The 20,866-nt window shown below is 32.0% G+C and overlaps 1 protein-coding gene across 1 annotated transcript in view; it reads left to right on the forward strand.

The window, feature by feature from the left end:
- Positions 1 to 17,399: 17,399 nt before the first annotated feature.
- The window catches only part of LOC142329479 (dynein axonemal heavy chain 6-like), a 57,122-nt gene continuing 53,655 nt past the window's right edge, over positions 17,400 to 20,866 (forward strand). Inside the window, exons 1-2 of the mRNA XM_075374149.1 lie at positions 17,400 to 17,605; positions 20,587 to 20,671. Of these exons, the coding sequence (XP_075230264.1) occupies positions 17,505 to 17,605; positions 20,587 to 20,671 (186 nt within the window). The 5' untranslated portion in view covers positions 17,400 to 17,504. The remainder of the gene's footprint in view (positions 17,606 to 20,586; positions 20,672 to 20,866) is intronic.

Raw genomic sequence — 20,866 nt, forward strand, 5'->3', positions numbered from 1 at the left:
GGAGGTGAATTCTCAGTTCATTGTATGTTGATCCTTAGCTTTAACAGTGAAATAAATGGTTAAAGCATTGGTTAAAATGCAGAAACTTGTATAGCAATTTTCTTTTTAACCCATTGACCACATTTGTTTAATAAGGAGATTGTTACAACAAGTTATGAATTGATTTGTTTTAGTGAAGTAAATGATGCGATATCAGTCAAAGCTGATAAAGTAATTTGATTTGTTCAGTTCTTGCTAGGCATTGTTCATGTTATAATTTGTAGTTCACTTGTTTAAATCCATTTTGAGCTACTTACAAATTTACAGAATTTCTTCTCCTTGGATGGAGGAAAATATCTGGATATGTGATTATACAATTTATTTTTTAATTTTTTGCTGCTAATACTGTGTAACTCTTGCTCATTATGTTCTTAATCAAGAATACAGAGAGATTATGGAATTTTTTTAACTTATGCATACATATAACATTGAGTAAAATCTTAATGGGAAATAATAAAACTTCATCATTCTTCACAACTGATATAATTTTACACTATTTGGGTTTAAAATAATTATTGAAGACACCTTATACTACTGTGGCACAAAGCTAAGAACTGTTACACTGTTTTTCAGTGAGAATTGAAGTATTAAATTTTCTTATCTTAATTGACAAAAACATTTTTTGGACTTTATGCTTTTCTTATTACCCGACTGTTCTTTTGCTCTGATTTTAATGAACATGCTCCAGTAGAAATACCTTGAAGGCAAATATATTTTCCCTGCATTAAAACAACAGTTGCAGTGATATTGGCCCATACTTTTAATCTTATGAACTGTTTTATCACTATGTAATTACTTATAGTGTAGCTGCAAAACTTAGTTGCTTTAAAGCCTATAGTCAATTCCCTGCTAGCAAACTTAAATTAAAAAAAGAAAGGTTCACGCCAAGAACTTTTCCTTTTGAGGGGAGGAGCAGGCAAGTGTACAGACAAATCATATTTATACAGATTTTCTTGCCTGTGCTGCTATTTCACCATGAGAGAAATTCGTAATAGAGGCTAACATTTTATATGAAATTTTTTTGCTTACTTGCCTTTTACACATCCCATTGTCAATTAATATTCCGATACTTCCAAATTTATTTGCCTTAATTATTGTCCCCTTAAACATTTTTCATGCATAATGTAATTTTCAAATACGAGGAAAAAAAATTGTATTTACTGAGATTTGAAAGAAAGAACTATTTTTTAATAAATTGCTCCTACATTGTAATTAGACCAACTGGAAAATTTAGAAATAGTATACTATAATTAAAATTATTTAGTTTATTTTTTCCTGTTCCTATTGAGCATTAAAATTGCTCTAGTGTGAAAGTAGGTTACAAATATGGTTATTCTTATGTGTAGGTCCTACAAAGTTTCTTCAAATTAATAGATTAAGTTTTCTAATTAATTTTTTTCTGAAACTGTATTCAATAAGACAGATTTTAAAAGAAAATGAACTAATAGATTTGTGGAAGTAAACTAAAGTAAGCTGCTGTGTGAGGTCAAAGTTTATGGAAGAATTACTTTATGAAATTACTGTTCATGCTAATAAAAAATCTTTTTAAGAACCATAAATTAATTTTTAATTGAAAATACCTTACATCATTCTAAGAAGTTTTTCTCTACCCAATAAATAGTTATATTCTTTCAGATTCAACCTATACTATACTCAACTATGCAGCACATACGACTTGTAAGGTTACTGTTTTAGTTTATTTTTTTAAAGATGACATCTTGCAGGTGACCTCTTCTACGTAAACACTCACGAAGTCTCTTCGTTAAATTGTTCATGGTTTGACGTAACATCTCAACTGGAATTTCTGCAATTGCTTCTCGGATCTTTGCCTTCAGTTCTTCCGTTGTAGCAGGTCTGCTGTGGAACACTTTGCTTTTAAGGTGACCCCACAAAAAGTAATCGCAAGCTGAGAGATCAGGCGATCTGGGAGGCCATCTAATGTCACCATTTCGTGAAATGACACGTTGTCCAAACAATCGGCGTACAGCTGCCATAGATATTCGTGCAGTATGTGACATTGCTCCATCTTGTTGAAACCAGGCTGTGTTAAGAATCTGTGGAAATCTCTTTTGTTGTTCCACAACAAAGGTTTCAAGCATGGCTATGTAACGAGCCGACGTTACTGTAATCGCAAGACTGTTGTCATCCTCAAAAAATTAAGGGCCTATAACACCGTAAGATGACATAGCACACCACACGGTCACTTTCTGGCTGTGCAACGGACACTGGTGTAGCTGCGTAGGATTTTCTTGTGCACAGTATCTGAAATTTTGCTTGTTAACAAATCCACTGAGGTGGAAATGCGCTTCGTCTGACATCCACAGTTCGTGAACAAACTCTTCATTATCATTTATCTTCTGAAGCATACATTACAGAATTGTGCTCGCACAACTGCATCATTCGGTTTCAGTTCCTGGACGATCTGCAACTTGTATGGATGGAATTGCAAATCCTTCACTAACATTCGTCGAACACTTGAACTATGCAATTGTAAAGATGCTGAGAGACGACGGATTGACCGATATGGACTTCATGTGATAGCATCTTGTAAAGCTTGAACATTCTGTGGTGTACGGACGGTTCGCTCACGGCCTGGAGATTTCTTTTTCATTGCCGAACCAGTTTCCTCAAAATTAGATATCCATGTTTTAATTGCATGTGCTGATGGAACACGGTCGTGCCGTCCCAGATTAAAATGATGGTGAAATTCTCTACGCGCTCCCTCCACACTATCATTGTTTTTGTAAAACGCTTTGATAGCAAATGCACGTTGCGCACCACTCCAAGGATCCATGACAACTAAATGGCAGGTTAGGTTTACGAGGCTGGCGCCACTTATCAAGTGGTACCAATCGCCCATGGCTACCAACACAACTTTCAAAATTTCCTATTTCTTTCAATCACCTGTATATCTTGAACTCAGACAATGGGTATATTACGTTTATAGCAACAATCTTTTGGTCTTTTTGAACATTAAGTTGAGCGTTAATTCAGGACATGTTACTTCGGAAACAAAACTTTTGTAAGTCTTATTTACCAACATTTCAAAAAAACTTTAGTTTTTAAATCTAAAATAAGTATGTTTTAAAATTCTAGTGGACGAATACCAGTGTTAAAAATTACAAAATGTTATGGATATTTTTTTATTTATGCTAATTCACACAAAATAATTGAATGCCGTCTGCAGTTTATTAGGTTACAATTTGAACTACATGATGTGTTACTCCTTGTTGTACTATATTACTTACTACTTTATTAAAAGAAAAACATTTCATTTGAAGATTACTTCCAATTTTATTGCTTTAATCCTCATTTTAAAACCCCCCTTTATAATATTTGTACACATGACTACAATACAAAAATCCTGTTGTAACATGATGGGAAAGAACCTTAGTATTTTTTTTTTTAATTTCTATGAAAACAGTAACTTTTATTTGCTTTAATTTTCATCACTTGAAATCACCCTTATTTAATTTCTTAGTGTAAATTTAAAAAAAAAAGTTTTACTTACCAGAAAGCTGTTTAATTTTTCATCTTATAAATTTTTAGTAAAAATCAATTTTTTGTCTAGTAGACTGAACAGCTCACTGGTAAATATTTCAAGTTAAGAAAACAATTATTGCTAAGATTTCCAACAAGTAAATTATGCATATAATTATAATAATATTGCAGAGGTGAAATCGAATTTCATTAAAACAGGTAATGTTGATATAAAATCCAATAAAAACGTTACAACAGACTCAAATTGAAAAACATATTGAAGCAAAATCCCTTTGACTTACTTTTGTTTGGAACAGCAAGAGAGCATGTAAATAAAATGTATCTTAGCAATTTGCAGGTGTAACTTGAGTTATTAAGGACTATTATAAAAATTGAAGTACATAGCACTTGGTATGACAAAATTACTTGTCTATTTATGGAAATTGTGGAGCAAAAACATTTTCTGTTAAATATTTATTAGAACAGTTTACCAGATTCTGAAAAATGAAAACATTAGGGACATTTCGAGAGATATTATTATATTAGCACTGTAACTCTACACCCAATTTGTGTAACAGCCAATTTAACCATTACAATAAGTCTTTTATTGAAGAGATTTGTGTCTTTGTTTTATTATGTTTTCTGCTCAAAAAAAAGCACAGTATGTTTGTAGAAAGACAAATTGAAATCAGTTTTAGTTAAATGTTCATTTTGATGTGAAAACAATATTTAACTAGTTCAAAAATTAGGAAATGTTCTTGAACAGAAATTCCCTGGAAAGCTACCAGTATCGGAATTAAGTGTAACCAAAGAATTGGACAATTTGCAATTAGAATTCACTTAAACTGGGCATTTGTCAGATGATTAAGTTTGCACATGCTGAGATTTTTGCTTATGTAACAAATTTATTTTAGATTAACAATACAGGTCAACAGAATTAAGAAATTTAAAAGTTTATAAAATGTTATTTTGTGCACTGATATCAAATATGGCCACCAATTTTTTCTATCATGTAAGAATTTTTCACAATACTAAAAAAATTAAATGGAAAAAATGCATATGGTTTAAGTGTTCGTTGAAGAAAAATTTTATTTAAAAAAAAGTATAGTATTTTTGTACAGTTTCTTACTCCTACGAAGATTTGTACTGCCTTTTTCTTTTCCTTTCAACGCTTCTCAGGCCACATTTTCTGTAACAGATTGTCGCTATGTCAGTCAGCTTGTGGATTGTCTCTATGGATTCACTCATGTTCTGTAGTCTACAATCATATTCACATTCTACCTTCCCTGATACCTGTGTTGCATTTACTTTATATCTTGGTGAAATCTTTCACTCTGTTCTTTACTTACAGCACTAAGATTTTTGGGGAAGTAATATGAAAATCTACCTTCAAGCTTATCAAACAACCCAGGTCTTGAAATTTCATTTGCATGTTTTTCACTATACACTTAAAATTTGGGACCTTATTGTTTCCAAGAAATTTCTTTACGACTTCTTTAAATGCTTTTTCAATGTCCTCCATTTGGTTTGAAAGACTTCATCTTTAAAAAGTTTACGAATGTCTGGACCAGTGAAAACACCTTTCACTTTGGCTTCTGACAATTGTGGAAACATGGCATATGTATTTAAAACACTCTGCTTCTTTAAATAGACCCTTTACAAATTGTTTCATCAATCCCAATTTTATGTGAAATGGAGGTAGCAGGACTTTCCATGGATCAATCAAACTTTTCATATCACATTTTTCCTCCCAGGTTCTAATAACATGCTATGTGGCCATTCTTTTCTGGTTCAATGATCTTTCTTGTCCTGCTGTTCCATTCCCACCAGAAGCATAGAAATTACTTTTAGGTCACCACATATGATCCATTCATGATCGCAATATTTCAGTAGACAGAACTAATTCTAAATTCTCAGCATTCTTTCAGATACACAGTGTCCTACCAGCACTGAAGCATATTTGTTGTCATGAAGAATAACAGCTTTGAGGCTTCTTTTGGAGTCAATAAACAGCCTCCATTCATTCACATCATACTTTATGTTCAACTGCACCATTACACCAGGAAAATTGTTACAATAAATTAATCTTCTATCTTCAGAAAAGTACAGGGTAAAGATTTATTCTCCGTTTCTGTATCATGAGAAAAATGCCAGGGCCAATAAGTTTTTTCTTTTAATCTAGGTCCTAAAAGTTCTGCTGAATTTTTAGTAAAACTTAAACCTCTGACAAAGTCATTCAGTTCATGCTGTGAAAAAGGTAGTGGCTTGGAACTACCAGAAATAAAATCAACATCGTCATCATCCTGTGGCTACATTTTGAAGTTGTTCAGTATTCCTTCTAGTTTTTCTGGAACTGAAGGTACAGATACACCAGGGCTGTGATCTATTGCCAAATAACAATTAGGATACACAATTTCTTCCTTATTTTTTAGATTAAACCTTTGTACATTATGAGAATTAAAGTACCAATCATCACTGATTTTGTGGTTCTCTCCAGATCATTGGTACTCCAAACCAAAAAGACTTAAGAAATAAGTCTTTTTGTCCGTTTACGTAGTTCTACCACACAAGTAGAATGAACTGTATGAGGGGTCTACATTTTATCTTGGTCACCAAGGTTTACCCTCTCTCTTTTTTCCTGTTTAGCCTCCGGTAACTACCGTTCAGATAATACTTCAGAGGATGATATGTATGAGTGTAAATGAAGTGTCTTGTACATTCTTAGTTCGACCATTTCTGAGATGTGTGGTTAATTGAAACCCAACCACCAAAGAACACCGGTATACACGATCTAGTATTCAAGTCCGTTTAAAAATAACTGGCTTTACTAGGACTTGAACGCTGGAACTCTCGACTTCCAAATCAGCTGATTTGGGAAGACGCGTTCACCACTAGACCAACCCGGTGGGTTACAAAGTTTTACCCTAAAATAGGCGTAGTACACTGTTACCTTCCACTTCTAACTGTTGGGTGCTGCTATCTAGTGGGTAGTAGAGCTCACCGGCAAGCTAGGATCATATGATCGTTCTACCTCAGAATACCGCGAGGAGCAGTTATGATGGTGTAGGTGACCTTCATTCGAAGTTAGAATCCCGTACAGTATGGTCATGTTTTTTGTTTCAGTCTGGATGGACGCTTAGGCTTAGTGAAACTTGATAATGTTCAAGTATATCTAATAGTTGTAATGCTTGATAATTCAAGTAAATTTATATTTAAAAAGAAATTAAACAGAATGATTGATCAAGAACAACATTGTTTTATTTTATCATCATCCAACAAAAAAAAATACAGTCCACCCTCGCTCTAAAATCTACCGCATTTGTCCATAGACTTTTTTAACAAAATCTAATATTTCTTTGCTGTTTTTTCGCCACAAAATCCCTGCAAATGTAATAGAAGTTATTAGGTGAATTAACACAACCCCTTGAAGCCATTTTGAAATATAGAAACACAAGGTCAGCACAAATAAAATAACTTCAAAAAATGAAAGAAAACTAAAACAGTATAGAAGATTTAGAAAACTATTTAACACTAGCAAAACCTTTCAAGACAATGTACTAATTGCACTTGATTTATTTTTATTTCAGTGAGTGAAGAGGAGTAGGAATGAGTGACCTTAGCTAATAGCTTGACAAAAGTAGCTCGTGAAGTCACTCTAATCATATTACATCATATTAGTCACTCATCTTGTATTCAACCAAAATTATGAACACTACTTGTATTCATTCCATATAAGCAAACTAATAATAAAGTTCATAAAAATTAACACAGGCCTAATTTTTTATTCAATGTTTTATAAATAAAATATATTGATTATCAATTTTCAGAATATTCAAGGAATGGTTTGTAATGGAATTTTTTGACTATTATTCCTGAAACCAGCACAAAAAAGTCTATGTATAAGAATTAGTTATTAGTTTTCAAACAACTTCCATTGTTGGCCTGTGGAATTTAACGAATAAAAAAACAATATAACTTTAAATACTTTTGTTTTTATTTAATTCATAATTTAAACCCCAACAATGTTTTATGATAAACTTGTAGACTAAAATAAAATTCCACCTTTTCTAAACTTTATTTGCAAGAGTTTGTACAGGACATAGTTAGTTATCCACTCAGAATATTGGAATGAGAAATGTGCTGTAAAATATACAGTGTATGTTTAAGCTTTACTACCTATCCAATAATGATGTTCTGGTTAATTTACATTTAAAAACATGCTCAAAAAAGAATCATTCAGATTAAAGCTTTTGAATTTAAATGATCATTGGTATATCATAAATAGTCATATTGATTTGTATATTAAGTTTAGTTTAAATTATGCAACTTTATTGCATAAAATTGTTTATTTAATTTTGTTAAAAGTAAGAGTTTTATAATTCTGTTTATACCAAATTTCTGTACAGAGAGCATCCTCTAAGGTGTTTGGATTGATTTCTCTTCACTTTCATTTATTTAACTCTACAACTTATTTTTACTATACCCCTTTCATTTTGTGTTTTTGTCTGAAAGTGAAGCTCCTTATTGAGATAAGAAGCTCAATAACATTCTACAAAAGTTGTTTTAAATCTTTTTCTTGTCTCATGAAATATTTTACCAGAATATCTATTCCAAATAAATGGGAAAAATCTCTTCTGCTGTAATGGGATCAGAGCTACCTCTAAAAATAAATCATTTATATTTTATTGTCTGCAATTTTTATTCAATTTTTTATTTTTTTTTAAATTTTGAATGTCAAAATACAAATATGGAGAATTTAAGATTTTATTTGAAGTTATGAAACATTTACTTGCAAATTTTGTTAAAATCATTTTTAGTCATTAAGCATATTTAAAATAATGTAAGACATAACTTAAGTTGTATTGATATTTAAACCAAATTGAAGGATTGAAGAGTATTGTCATTTTTAGCTACAGATTTATATATAGGTGCAGTGGTACCATCGAAAAAGAGCAATACTGATTGGCATGAGAATCTGACCATCTCAGGGAAAAATCTGCTTTGCTTAAAATATTAAACTCAGTATTTATCAGTTTGATCCCAATTTTTGTTGTTTTTCACTACTATGGAAGAAAATATATTTTAGATATTTTGGAACTACTACTGTTTTTTTTTTAACTAAATTCAGTACATTTAATGTATTGAATTGTTATAAAACAATTCTTACATTTATTCCATTTTAATATACTAAATTATTGGATCCACTATGACAATCGAGAAACCAAAGAACAGTCTAAACTATGGATGCATACTTCTCTAAACAAGACGAAAAAATTCAAACAGACACTGAGTAACAAGAAAACAATGGCTACAGTTTTTTGGGACCATACAGATACAGATCTTGTTGGTGGACTTTATGGAGCAGAGGACAACAGTAACAAAGAAAGTTTATTGTGAATCTTTACGTCGCCTCCGCAGAATGATCCAGAACAAACCAAGAGACATGCTCTCGTCCGGCTGGTTTTGATCACGACCACACTGTGCCAATGTGACACAAGACCTTCTCAAACAATCCAAGTGGGAAGTTTTCGACCATCCACCGTATAGTCCAGACCTAGCATCTAGTGATTTTCACCTCTTTCAATAATTGAACGCATGGTTAGGCAGACAACAATTCGCCACCAACAAAGAACTTCAGGAGGCTTTCAAGACATACTTGCCTCACTGGCGACAAAATTCTTTGAAGAGGGCATCGGAAAGCTGGTATCACGATACGACAAATGCCTTAATCGTTTTGGCGATTAAGTAGAAAATAAGTTAGATACTACTCAACTTTTAGCAATAAAATCATTTTATGTCAATTTGTCTTATTTATAGTCCATCAGAAGTTGAAAAAAGTACTCGTATAAAACAAGAGGTGTTGAATGAATCATAATCAACATCTACCAAAACCTACAAAGGTAAATTGATGAAAATTTGCATACATATTTTTCTTACGTTGTAAGTGCGCACCAAGAAGGAAGTTTCTGAAATTTCAATTTTAAAGGGTTAAAATGGATTTTTGAATTTTTTTGAAACCCGACTATTCTTTGAATTTCTTGGTAAAAAAATGAAGGTATTAACTTGATTTTAGGTGTGTGTAATCTTCATGTGAATATCTAAAAACCAATTTGTAGATTTTCTGATATTCTACCTTGAAAGGGATGAAGAAAGGTAAAAAATTTGAACAATGATTGCAAATTTGTTTCATTTCCGGCTGTACTGACGAAATTGTATCTTAGTCAATATTCACTCGATTTGGGCTTACAAATACGCTTCAGATAAATATCTAAAAATAATTATTAAGTTTGTTTTAATTTTAATATTTTAAGGGGTAAAATACTATTTTTTTTTACATTTTTACCGTTTTATGTTTCTGCTATTGAATGGGATTTGGTAATGTTGTGATGGAAATTTTTCTGATTATGTATTTTACGAGCAAAACCGCACAAGAAAACTAATAACCAGTTAATGGGTCCTGTACTAACCAAACTGTTGCTCTGAAGAAATTACAATACACTGGCAGTTTTATAAACTGAACATGCTTTAATTTTTATTTATCATTATTATTCTCACAAGGAACACAGGGTGTCCAGACCCGCTATATACATAAAACACTCTGTATTATATATATATTTTTTCTGATTATTTAAGACAATTCACTTTCAAAAAAGGACACCGCACCCAGATCTTTTTCAAGGTATCATACGGCTACTTCTACAGGTAAGCTGGAAGTGATACACTTAATTTTTTTTTTTGCTTATTTGACCACGTAGGATCACTTTAATCAATTTTCGGTCCGTTCTCTTTGGGCTTTGTTGGCTCGTTCTTTCTGCCAATATTTCTTCATATTCTCGGATCTTGTTCTTTGCTCATCTGTAATTCTCACATTTCTCGACACTGTCCATGTTAAAATATTTGGTATTAAAAATTTCCCTAATTTTCAGTTTATCTGTTGCGTCTTCGATTTTCAGTCCAATCTCTTCTAGTCTTTTTTAATTTCCAAATCTTCCACCAGATTTCATACTGAGCGCTCTGGTTACAAGAAGTTTTTAATAACCAATTTTCCCGCATTCTCGTAATGTGGAAGAAGTAGGAAATTCTACGTTTTTTCATCAAACTGATAATTGGTTCTGTAATATTCTTCTAAACTATTTTATTAGTTGCGATTCGCCACACTCCATTTTTTTACAGTTTTTTGTTTATGTAGGTTCTGGTAATCCTATCTTCTGTTTTAATTGTTTGGTCACTTTTACTTTCATTTTCAATATTAATTAATGTTTCACAAGCATAAAGTGTTTCTGGTAAAATGACCGTTCTATAATAATGTCTCATTTTCGCGTTTGTGGAAAGTCATTTTTTATTGTGTGCTGATTTGGTTAGAAGTTGGCCGTTTCTCATTTTTAGTACTCCGTTATCAAAGAGGAATTTTCTCTTAATTTCTTATCTATTATTTCGCCCAGATACTTAAATTTTTGTACTAATTTAATGTCTTTGGCATTAATTCTTATTTTATTAATGCATCTAAAGCAATTATTTCTGTTTTGTAGTATGAAAATTTTAATTAAATTTCTCCTGCGATTTTTTGTAAACTTATTATTTGAATTTTGACTTCTTCCATATTATTTGTTAAAAGAAATAAATCATCGACAATTTGTCTTTATTTCTTTTTCTTCTTCTAGGCGAATGTTTACAGATATAAAGGCTCTAAAGACTTTTCTCTTCCATATTCCTTCTATCCATCGCCTCCATTACTCCAGACATCCATTGCTTTAGAGATCATCCACGTTCCTCCTCTCTCCTGGAGTTCATTCCAACATCCTCCTAGGCTATCTATACTCCATTCTCTGAACATGCTCATAACACTGTAGTATTCTTCCCTACAAAACATCAATCACTGTACCAGTTCCTCAATTCTTCTTTTGATCTCATTTCTCACGCATCGCATTTTAGAAATTCCACTTCACCTACGCAGCACATCCATTTCCACAAAAACATCATTCCCTCATCTTTTTTCCAATTTTCCAAACTTCTGACCCGTACAATAAAATGCACTCAATAACACTCTTGTACAACCTATACTTAGTTGGTTTCTGTTATTCCCATCTTTGGCTTTAAAAAAATCACTTATGTTTGCTGAAGCAGTAGCATCAATAGCACTCGTGTGTTTAGCTGTTTTCACATAGTCTTCAATATCACCCTTTCCTCTATGTGCAACAGAAAATTCTCCAGTACATAATATGCAATAAACACATTCATTATTACTTCATTACTCAATTAAAAAAATTGTATTCCTGCTGCAGGTTAACATTAAACTCACATTTTCTTTTGCCCATTGCTAAACGATGAGACAAAAAATGAATAGAGATAAAATGATGAAAAACATGTAGATGAGTTACTTCACACACGAAAACAACATAAACACATTGCCCCTGTTTTGTTGCTAAATAACGAAGTAAAAAAATCCCTTTTGACATGCTGGAAGGTGGAGGTATATTTTACCGGTGCTAAATAGGGGATAAAACAGATTTCCACCTTAAAGTTAAGAATAACTTCAAATTTACTCAATACGACAATGGTTGCATATGAAAAAAGTTTCACATGTTTAGCATACGACAAGCCCCATCTTCTTACTTTTTTTTTTTTGTCTTCAGTCATTTGACTGGTTTGATGCAGCTCTCCAAGATTCCCTATCTAGTGCTAGTCATTTCATTTCAGTATACCCTCTACATCCTACATCCCTAACAATTTGTTTTACATATTCCAAACGTGACCTGCCTACACAATTTTTCCTTCTACCTGTCCTTCCAATATTAAAGCGACTATTCCAGGATGCCTTAGTATGTGGCCTATAAGTCTGTCTCTTCTTTTATCTATATTTTTCCAAATGCTTCTTTCTTCATCTATTTGTCGCAATACCTCTTCATTTGTCACTTTATCCACCCATCTGATTTTTAACATTCTCCTATAGCACCACATTTCAAAAGCTTCTAATCTTTTCTTCTCAGATATTCCGATTGTTCAAGTTTCACTTCCATATAAAGCGACACTCCAAACATACACTTTCAAAAATCTTTTCCAGACATTTAAATTAATTTTTGATGTAAATAAATTATATTTCTTACTGAAGGCTCGTTTCGCTTGTGCTATTCGTCATTTTATATCGCTCCTGCTTCGTCCATCTTTAGTAATTCTACTTCCCAAATAATAAAATTCTTCTACCTCCATAATCTTTTCTCCTCCTATTTTCACATTAAGTGGTCAATCTTTGTTATTTCTACTACATTTCATTACTTTTGTTTTCTTCTTGTTTATTTTCATGCGATAGTTCTTGCGTAGGACTTCATCTATGCCGTTTATTGTTTCTTCTAAATCCTTTTTATTCTCGGCTAGAATTACTATATCATCAGCAAATCGTAGCATCTTTATCTTTTCACCTTGTACTGTTACTCCAGATCTAAATTGTTCTTTAACATCATTAACTGCTAGATCCATGTAAAGATTAAAAAGTAACGGAGATAGGGAACATCCTTGTCGAATTCCCTTTCTTATTACGGCTTCTTTCTTATGTTCTTCAATTATTACTGTTGCTGTTTGGTTCCTGTACATGTTAGCAATTGTTCTTCTATCTCTGTATTTGAACCCTAACTTTTTTAAAATGCTGAACATTTTATTCCAGTCTACGTTATCGAATGCCTTTTCTAGGTCTATAAACGCCAAGTATGTTGGTTTGTTTTTCTTTAATCTTCCTTCTACTATAAAACTGAGGCCTAAAAGTGCTTCCCTTGTCCCTATACTTTTCCTGAAACCAAATTGATCTTCTCCTAACACTTCTTCCACTCTCCTCTCAATTCTTCTGTATAGAATTCTAGTTAAGATTTTTGATGCATGACTAGTTAAACTAATTGTTCTGTATTCTTCACATTTATCTAACCCCTGCTTTCTTTGGTATCATGACTATAACACTTTTTTTGAAGTCTGACGGAATTACACACCAGTTTGTATAATCTATCAATCGCTTCCTCACCTGCACTGCGCAGTAATTCTACAGGTATTCCGTCTATTACAGGAGCCTTTCTGCCATTTAAATCTTTTAATGCTTTCTTAAATTCAGATCTCAGTATTGGTTCTCCCATTTCATCCTCCTCAACTTCCTCTTCTTCCTCTATAACACCACTTTCTAATTCATTTCCTCCGTACAACTCTTCAATATATTCCACCCATCTATCGACTTTTCATTTCATATTATAAATCGGTGTACCATCTTTGTTTAACACATTATTAGATTTTAATTTATGTACCCCAAAATTTTCCTTAACTTTCCTGTATGCTCCGTCTATTTTACCAATGTTCATTTCTCTTTCCACTTCTGAACACTTTTCTTTAATCCATCAGCTGCAATATATCGTCTGAAACCCAAGGTTTTCTACCAGTTCTCTTTATTCTGCCTAAGTTCGCTTCTGCTGATTTAAGAATTTCCTTTTTAACATTCTCCCATTCTTCTTCTACATTTTTTACCTTATCTTTTTTACTCAGATCTCTTGCGATGTCCTCCTCAAAAATCTTTTTTACCTCCTCTTCCTCAAGCTTCTCTAAATTCCTCCGATTCATCTGACACCTTTTCTTCAGGTTTTTAAACCCCAATCTACATTTCATTATCACCAAATTATGGTCGTTATCAATGTCTGCTCCAGGGTAAGTTTTGCAGTCGAGTTGATTTCTAAATCTTTGCTTAACCATGATATAATCTATCTGATACCTTGCAGTATCGCCTGGCTTTTTCCAAATGTATATTCTTCTATTATGATTTTTAAATAGGGTGTTGGCAATTACTAAGTTATAATTCGTGCAAAACTCTTAAGTCGGTCCCCTCTTTCATTCCTTTTGCCCAGCCCGTATTCACCCACTATATTTCCTTCCTTGCCTTTTCCAATGCTTGCATTCCAATCTCCAACTATTATTAAATTTTCATCTCCTTTTAAGTGTTTAATTGCTTCATCAATCTCTTCGTATACACACTCTACCTCATCATCATCATGGGCGCTTGTAGGCATATAGACGTTAACAATCGTTGTCGGTTTAGGTTTTGATTTTATCCTTATTACAATGATTCTATCGCTATGCGTTTTGAAATACTCTACTCTCTTCCCTATCTTCTTGTTCATTATGAAACCTACTCCTGCCTGCCCATTATTTGAAGCTGAGTTAATTATTCTAAAATCACCTGACCAAAAGTTGCCTTCCTCTTCCCACCGAACCTCACTAATTCCTACTACATCCACATTTATCCTATCCATTTCCCTTTTTAAATTTTCTAGCCTACCAACCTTTTTTAAACTTCTAACATTCCACGCTCCGACTCGTAGAATGTTATTTTTTAATTTTCTGATGACCCCTTCCTTAGTAGTCCCCACCCGGAGATCCGAACGGGGGACTATTTTACCTCCAGAATATTTTACCAAGGAACTCCATCATTGTTATATGAAAATGTAGAGAGCCACATTTTCTTGGAAAAAAAGCAGATGTAGTTTTCCATTGCTTTCAGCTGCACAGTACTCAGAGGACTGAGTGATGTTGATATGGGCGTTTAAGTCATTGTGACTCGCGCCCCTAACAACTACTGAAAGAGCTGCTGCCCTCTTTCAGGAATCGTTCCTTAGCCTGGCTCTCAACAGATACCTCTCCGATATGGTTGCACCTTCGGTCCAGCTACTCTGTATCCCTGAGCACTCAAGCCCCCTCACCAACGGCAAGGGCTCATGATTCATAGAGGAGGCATCTTCTTACAATTGTAGCAAAATTTTGGTGATGTCTTGCCCATAAGGGTTGGTCATATCAAAAATTTTTTCAGAGTTTTAGGTAATGTTTAAAGGACTAACAACTACTTTAAACCGATTCGATACTGTGCCTATTATGGGAGGTATGATTTTTTTGTTTTCGAAACCCCATTTTTTTCCATCCCCTGGGCCAATGGTTGGTAATATCAAAAAACTTTACTTAAATAAGTTTTAGGCCCTTATCCAAAGAATAGTAGGAACTTATACGAATTCGATATTTTACTTAATTAGAAAGTTATAGCGATATTTTGTTTTTTCCAAAGCCCCCATTTCCACTCCCATGGTCCGATTTTGCCCATTAACTAATTTGACTGAGATTTTTGGTCGTTATATCTTATGTATCAATTCAAAAGTGATTTGCGCAAAATTACGGCAGTTATAGTGTCCACAAGAAAGTGAAATATATATATAAACTTTTGAACTGACGGTGGTTTGGAGTCTGGGGGATGTAAAATGCGAAGATATGTCGAAATTTTCTGGAAGTCGAATCACGGTACCCATTATAATAGGTAGCATTCTTATGAAGTCTACCTAAAAATTCTGGCGAGACCGTAGTCACGCCTCCATAAAAATCGACGTCACCGCTTGCTCCAAGATTAGCTGAGAGATGCGCAGCCGTAAGAGAATGTTTAAAAGCGCGATGTCGAAGATACAAATCTAAAATTAAAAAAAAATACTCGCCAGTCATATAATTCTCAAACCCCGGACAGCACTAAAACACCAGGTCTGTCCGGGCTAATCCCAGACGTATGGTAAGCCTAGCAATGTGGTATGTGTAGGTTGATATGTATTCCAGTGCAGCATTTATTAAGATATTATTTAGAATTTTCCAAGCCACTTAGAAACCATACTTCTTGAAAATTTTTGCAGATTTGTACAAGTAACTGACTGAGATATTCTAACGTTATATATTTTTTGTTACTAGTTGGATTTTTTGTTTTAATTTGTGTTTTGTGTAATGCTTTCGTAGCAGAGATATGAAGGTGACCTACCATTAACATTTGCTTGATATTTTATATAGTTGAGTTCTTTGCTGAAAAGGGTATGTTAGGGTTGTGTTGCCATTGTAAAAAATATGTTAACAACATAGCAATGTCAGTACGATTTTCTGTTCATACTTTTTTCATTATGCAGCATTGAAAAAATTTTTCAGCTAGGTCAGAAATGAGTAAACCATTGAAAAAGTATTTCAGTTAGGTCAGAAATGAGTGAACCCAATGGATAAGCTTGGTTTAATGTATGATTTGGAAATGTTTATGTTATGAGTGAAATACTTTTGTTTTGACATAACTTGTGTTCTTCAAAACCTCTGTTTTGTGTTTATTATTTTTTAAGAAATTCTTGTAAGATATGATACCAATTTCTTGTGAAGATGCGTTAGGATAAAGGTTATTTAAGTTAAAGATGGTGAAAATTACATGAATGTGGATATCCTTATTTGTGTTTTTTATACGTTTGCTGTTTCCAATATTATGTGTTACCTGACAATTATTTACATTTGTGCAAGTAATTGTAATCAATTACGATTGATTGACAAACAAGACGTACAATTGTGTGTGTAAATTTGATTATATTGTTATTAATCTATTGGACGGTTTGTTGCTATAATTTGTAAAAGATAATGGTGCATAACAGCCTTTAATTTTACTAATAAATAAGTAGTATTTTCTTGGAATTGGGGCAGTTAAACCTTTTTATTGGCGACTATTTTTTAAGATGAATTAATTCAAATAGTAATCATTAAATTAAAAAATTAAAAGTCCCAAAACAAGCTATTCAAATAATTTCTACCGATGAGAACGATCTAATCAGTTTTCTACTACCCACAGTTTTGATCGTAATCGCTATGCATTTTGAATATCTTGATTAGCGGATATTAAATAATACTGAGTGATGCATCTGGTTATTGGGCATTCAAAACAAATAACTGTTTATGGATAACGTTTTGTAAGATGTTATATACCTGAGCGAGGTAACAGTAAAGAAATTATAGCAGAATACGTTTTAGCAATTAGATTTGGCGATGATATAAAGAAGGCAGACAGTACAGTTGACAGTTGCCATGACTATTTAAACATATATATATATATGTGATAACACATCATGATAGTTTATAATTCAGCATTTTTTTTTGTTTATTCGTAGTGTTGAAACTATTTATTGGCTTTGATGGAAGGGCCACGTAAAAATTCAGATGAGGCTAAGAAACGACATGTTAGAGATGTTGTTGAACGAAAATTGCCACAACTCGTTAAAAGAAGTAATCAAGGGTAAATATTTTGATTTTACATTGTTTTTAATAAAAATTTTGTTTTTAGTTTTTTTTATGTTGTACACTGAACGCCGTATTACTTTAATGAATACTTTCGCCCACAATTGAAAAAAAACATTTTTTATGTTTTACATTATATACGAGTACTTATTGGTGGTAATTAACGATCCGTATAAAAATTTGTTGTATATTATGTATTTGCAGTTCACAAAATTGTATTACTTAGTATCAAATTATCAATTGATAATAAACATTTGGCCAATTCATGATTGTTTTTTTTATTTATTTATAATAATAAGAAAATAATATTCTTTTCAAAACTATTCAATGTGTAATTTAGGATAGTTAGATAAATAGGTGATGAGTGATAGAATATAGAAGAAAGACTACCGATACAGAGAACTGGATTATGTTAAGGCTGGGTTGGATGCGATTTCAGAAGGTAACATTTATTGAAAGTGTGATGAAAAGAGTGAATGCAAGAGCATGCAAATGATTGAGGGCTATAGTACAACAAAATGAAGAGCAACAACAAAGTGTTACAGAGAATAACACGAGGTCATGCTTTACAATGAAAGTGACTACTGTAATGAGTAAGTTAAATACATAAAATAAGTGATCTAGTTTTTTAATCAAAATTAGATGATAAATACTTTCTAAAATTCTTAATATTATTCAGAAATCAATAATTTATTACTTATTTTTCTGATGGCTCATCAGCTCAGTATAAAAACAACAAAAAATTCATAAATTTCTGCTACATCAAGAAAATTTTGAAATTGCAGCTGAATAGTATTTTTTTGCCTTGTACCATGGAAAAGGACCATGTGATTATATTGGTGGAACTATAAAAAGGACTGTGACTAAAGCAAGCCTTCAAAGGACAGTCAGCAATAAAATTGTTACACCTTCTGAAATGTACAAATATTGCAAAGACAATATTAAAAATATAACATTTATTTTCTGCTCTAATAAAGATGTTCAAGAGGCTGAATAATACTTCAGTTCTTCTTATAAGGCAATCACAACACTCAGAAACAAGAACCTTTCACACTTTTGTTCCAACAAGTCAGAAATGTATTCTGAAAGTCCAGGCAACCTCTGAATCAGAAATATTTATATTAGTATCGGTGCTTGATATTAGTGTTTCTGATTGCTTTATAAATTTACCAAAGCAAAAATGTAAAAATTATGTCTGCTGCATATATGATTGCAAATGGTGGTTAGGTGAAGTCAATGAAGTCAAAATACATGAAAATGAAAAGGAATGTAGAATACACTTTTTCCATCCTCAGGGTCCTGGTACTTCATTCAAGAAATCATTGATGGATAATCAAACATTGGTTCAACTGGAAAATATTTGAAAGATTCTCACACCTTTAGAGCTTTTTCTATCAACTACTGGAAGAGGACACAACATTATACCAAAGATGAATGAGGACTTAACAGTTCTTTTCAATAATAAAATGACAGGAGTACTAAGTTATGTAAAGTTTGTTATCAAAAGGTGGAAATGACTGGACTTCATCTTGTATCACAAAAATAAATAATTTGTTATAATGCAAGTTTGTTATCATTAACTTCCATTAGCAATAAGGTATAAATGAATTGAACAACTTGTTAATGTATTTGAATTATCATTTTGTAATTATTATTTACCATTCTTTAAATGACTATTTATCATTTTGTAATAGACTATTTATTAATTATCAGTTTATTCATTCTAATGAGTTAAATTGCAATTTTTTTAAATTGAAAAAATACATATATCACTATTTTTGGATATGTTATTTACGGTTAGAAGGAATGGTGTTTTTAGTGGTTTTATGGGCTTTATTACTCATCAACCCCTTTGAATAACAAAATAAATTTTATATGGTTTTAAAGTATTAAAAATGTACTTGCTGCTGTAATTATTTCAGATTTTTGCCTTCCACATGTCGTTTTTGGGTCCCAAAAATGAGACATTTTCAAAATCTTAAGATTTATTTGGTGGCCATTTTTTTTTAGTGAAGGACACATTGTAACAGTCCAATTATTTTTTATAAGTACTACTAGTACCTAAGAGTTAAAAGGTAAAAAACAGGCCTGTTATCCTAAGGCCCTTCATTATTTATTTTTAGCCCAAAATTTGAAAAACAATTTGTAAACATAACTTCAGTAAATATTACAAGAATTGGTTATGTAACAAAATTAATTATGAATACACTAAGATGAAGTTCCATATTTACTCTTTTCAAAAACCCTTTTTGACCCTCTGCACGATGTAAATTAAGAATGCTACAGCTCATGGAAAAAGTGATGAAAATGGCTATTTTTACCTGTTGGTGAGTTAGAAAGTAGTCTATTACTCAAGAAAAATTATTTTAAAAATATAAAAAAATATTTTTTGGCCACTACAAGGTGGATAGTTATATAGCAAATATCATCAAAATCAAAAATAGTAGTGCAATAAAAGTTTTGAAAATTTCTCTTTATGCCCCCTACTTTTTTCACATAAAAATTATTTAATATAGCATGTTTTATAATAATTGATGAATAAAAAATTAGAGGAAACAGCTAAACTAACATATAACATACTAACATATGTATGAAATATACTAACATAATAGTCAAGATTAGATTAGCGAGCAAAGCAAGTGAAGATAATGTCAGTGAAGCAATAACAGATTGGAAAATATATCTCATAGAGGTATGTGTGTTAATCATTTATTAAAAAACCTAAAAAAAGGTAGGTGGTCCAGGAATAACTGTAGAAGTCTTCATTTTCAAAAAGAAAGTACAGTAGAGGCAGAATTCTTCCAAATAAAAAATACAAAATAAACTATTTTATTTTTTTGTAGTTAAAAAAATTGTCATTTCTTTAAAGAATTCTAATGTTATAAATATAAAAAAGTAAATTTATAATGCCAACATTTTTATTTTTTAGCTGATTATATAATTGAATAATTACATTGGCTTCATTTTTCTGCATTTTAGTATACTCCAACTGCACATTCCTCATAAGAGGTTTTATGAGGATGCCGTTACTAAAGAGGAAGTTGTGGAAACTATTGAACCATTGGTATGAATGTTATTTTAGTAAATATTAAATTAAAGCTGTTAAAGTTAATTACTGAATCAAAAAATTATACTTAAATATGTAGAAAAAAAGAAACTACGTATTGACAGATTTAGTACCTTTAATCTGTAAAAAATATTGATTCATTTTGAATTACGCCTTGATTTTTTTTTTTACTTGTGTACTTATTAAACATTT

The sequence above is a fragment of the Lycorma delicatula genome, chromosome 8 (assembly GCF_047948215.1).
Source record: "Lycorma delicatula isolate Av1 chromosome 8, ASM4794821v1, whole genome shotgun sequence".
In the NCBI taxonomy this organism is placed as follows: domain Eukaryota; kingdom Metazoa; phylum Arthropoda; class Insecta; order Hemiptera; family Fulgoridae; genus Lycorma; species Lycorma delicatula.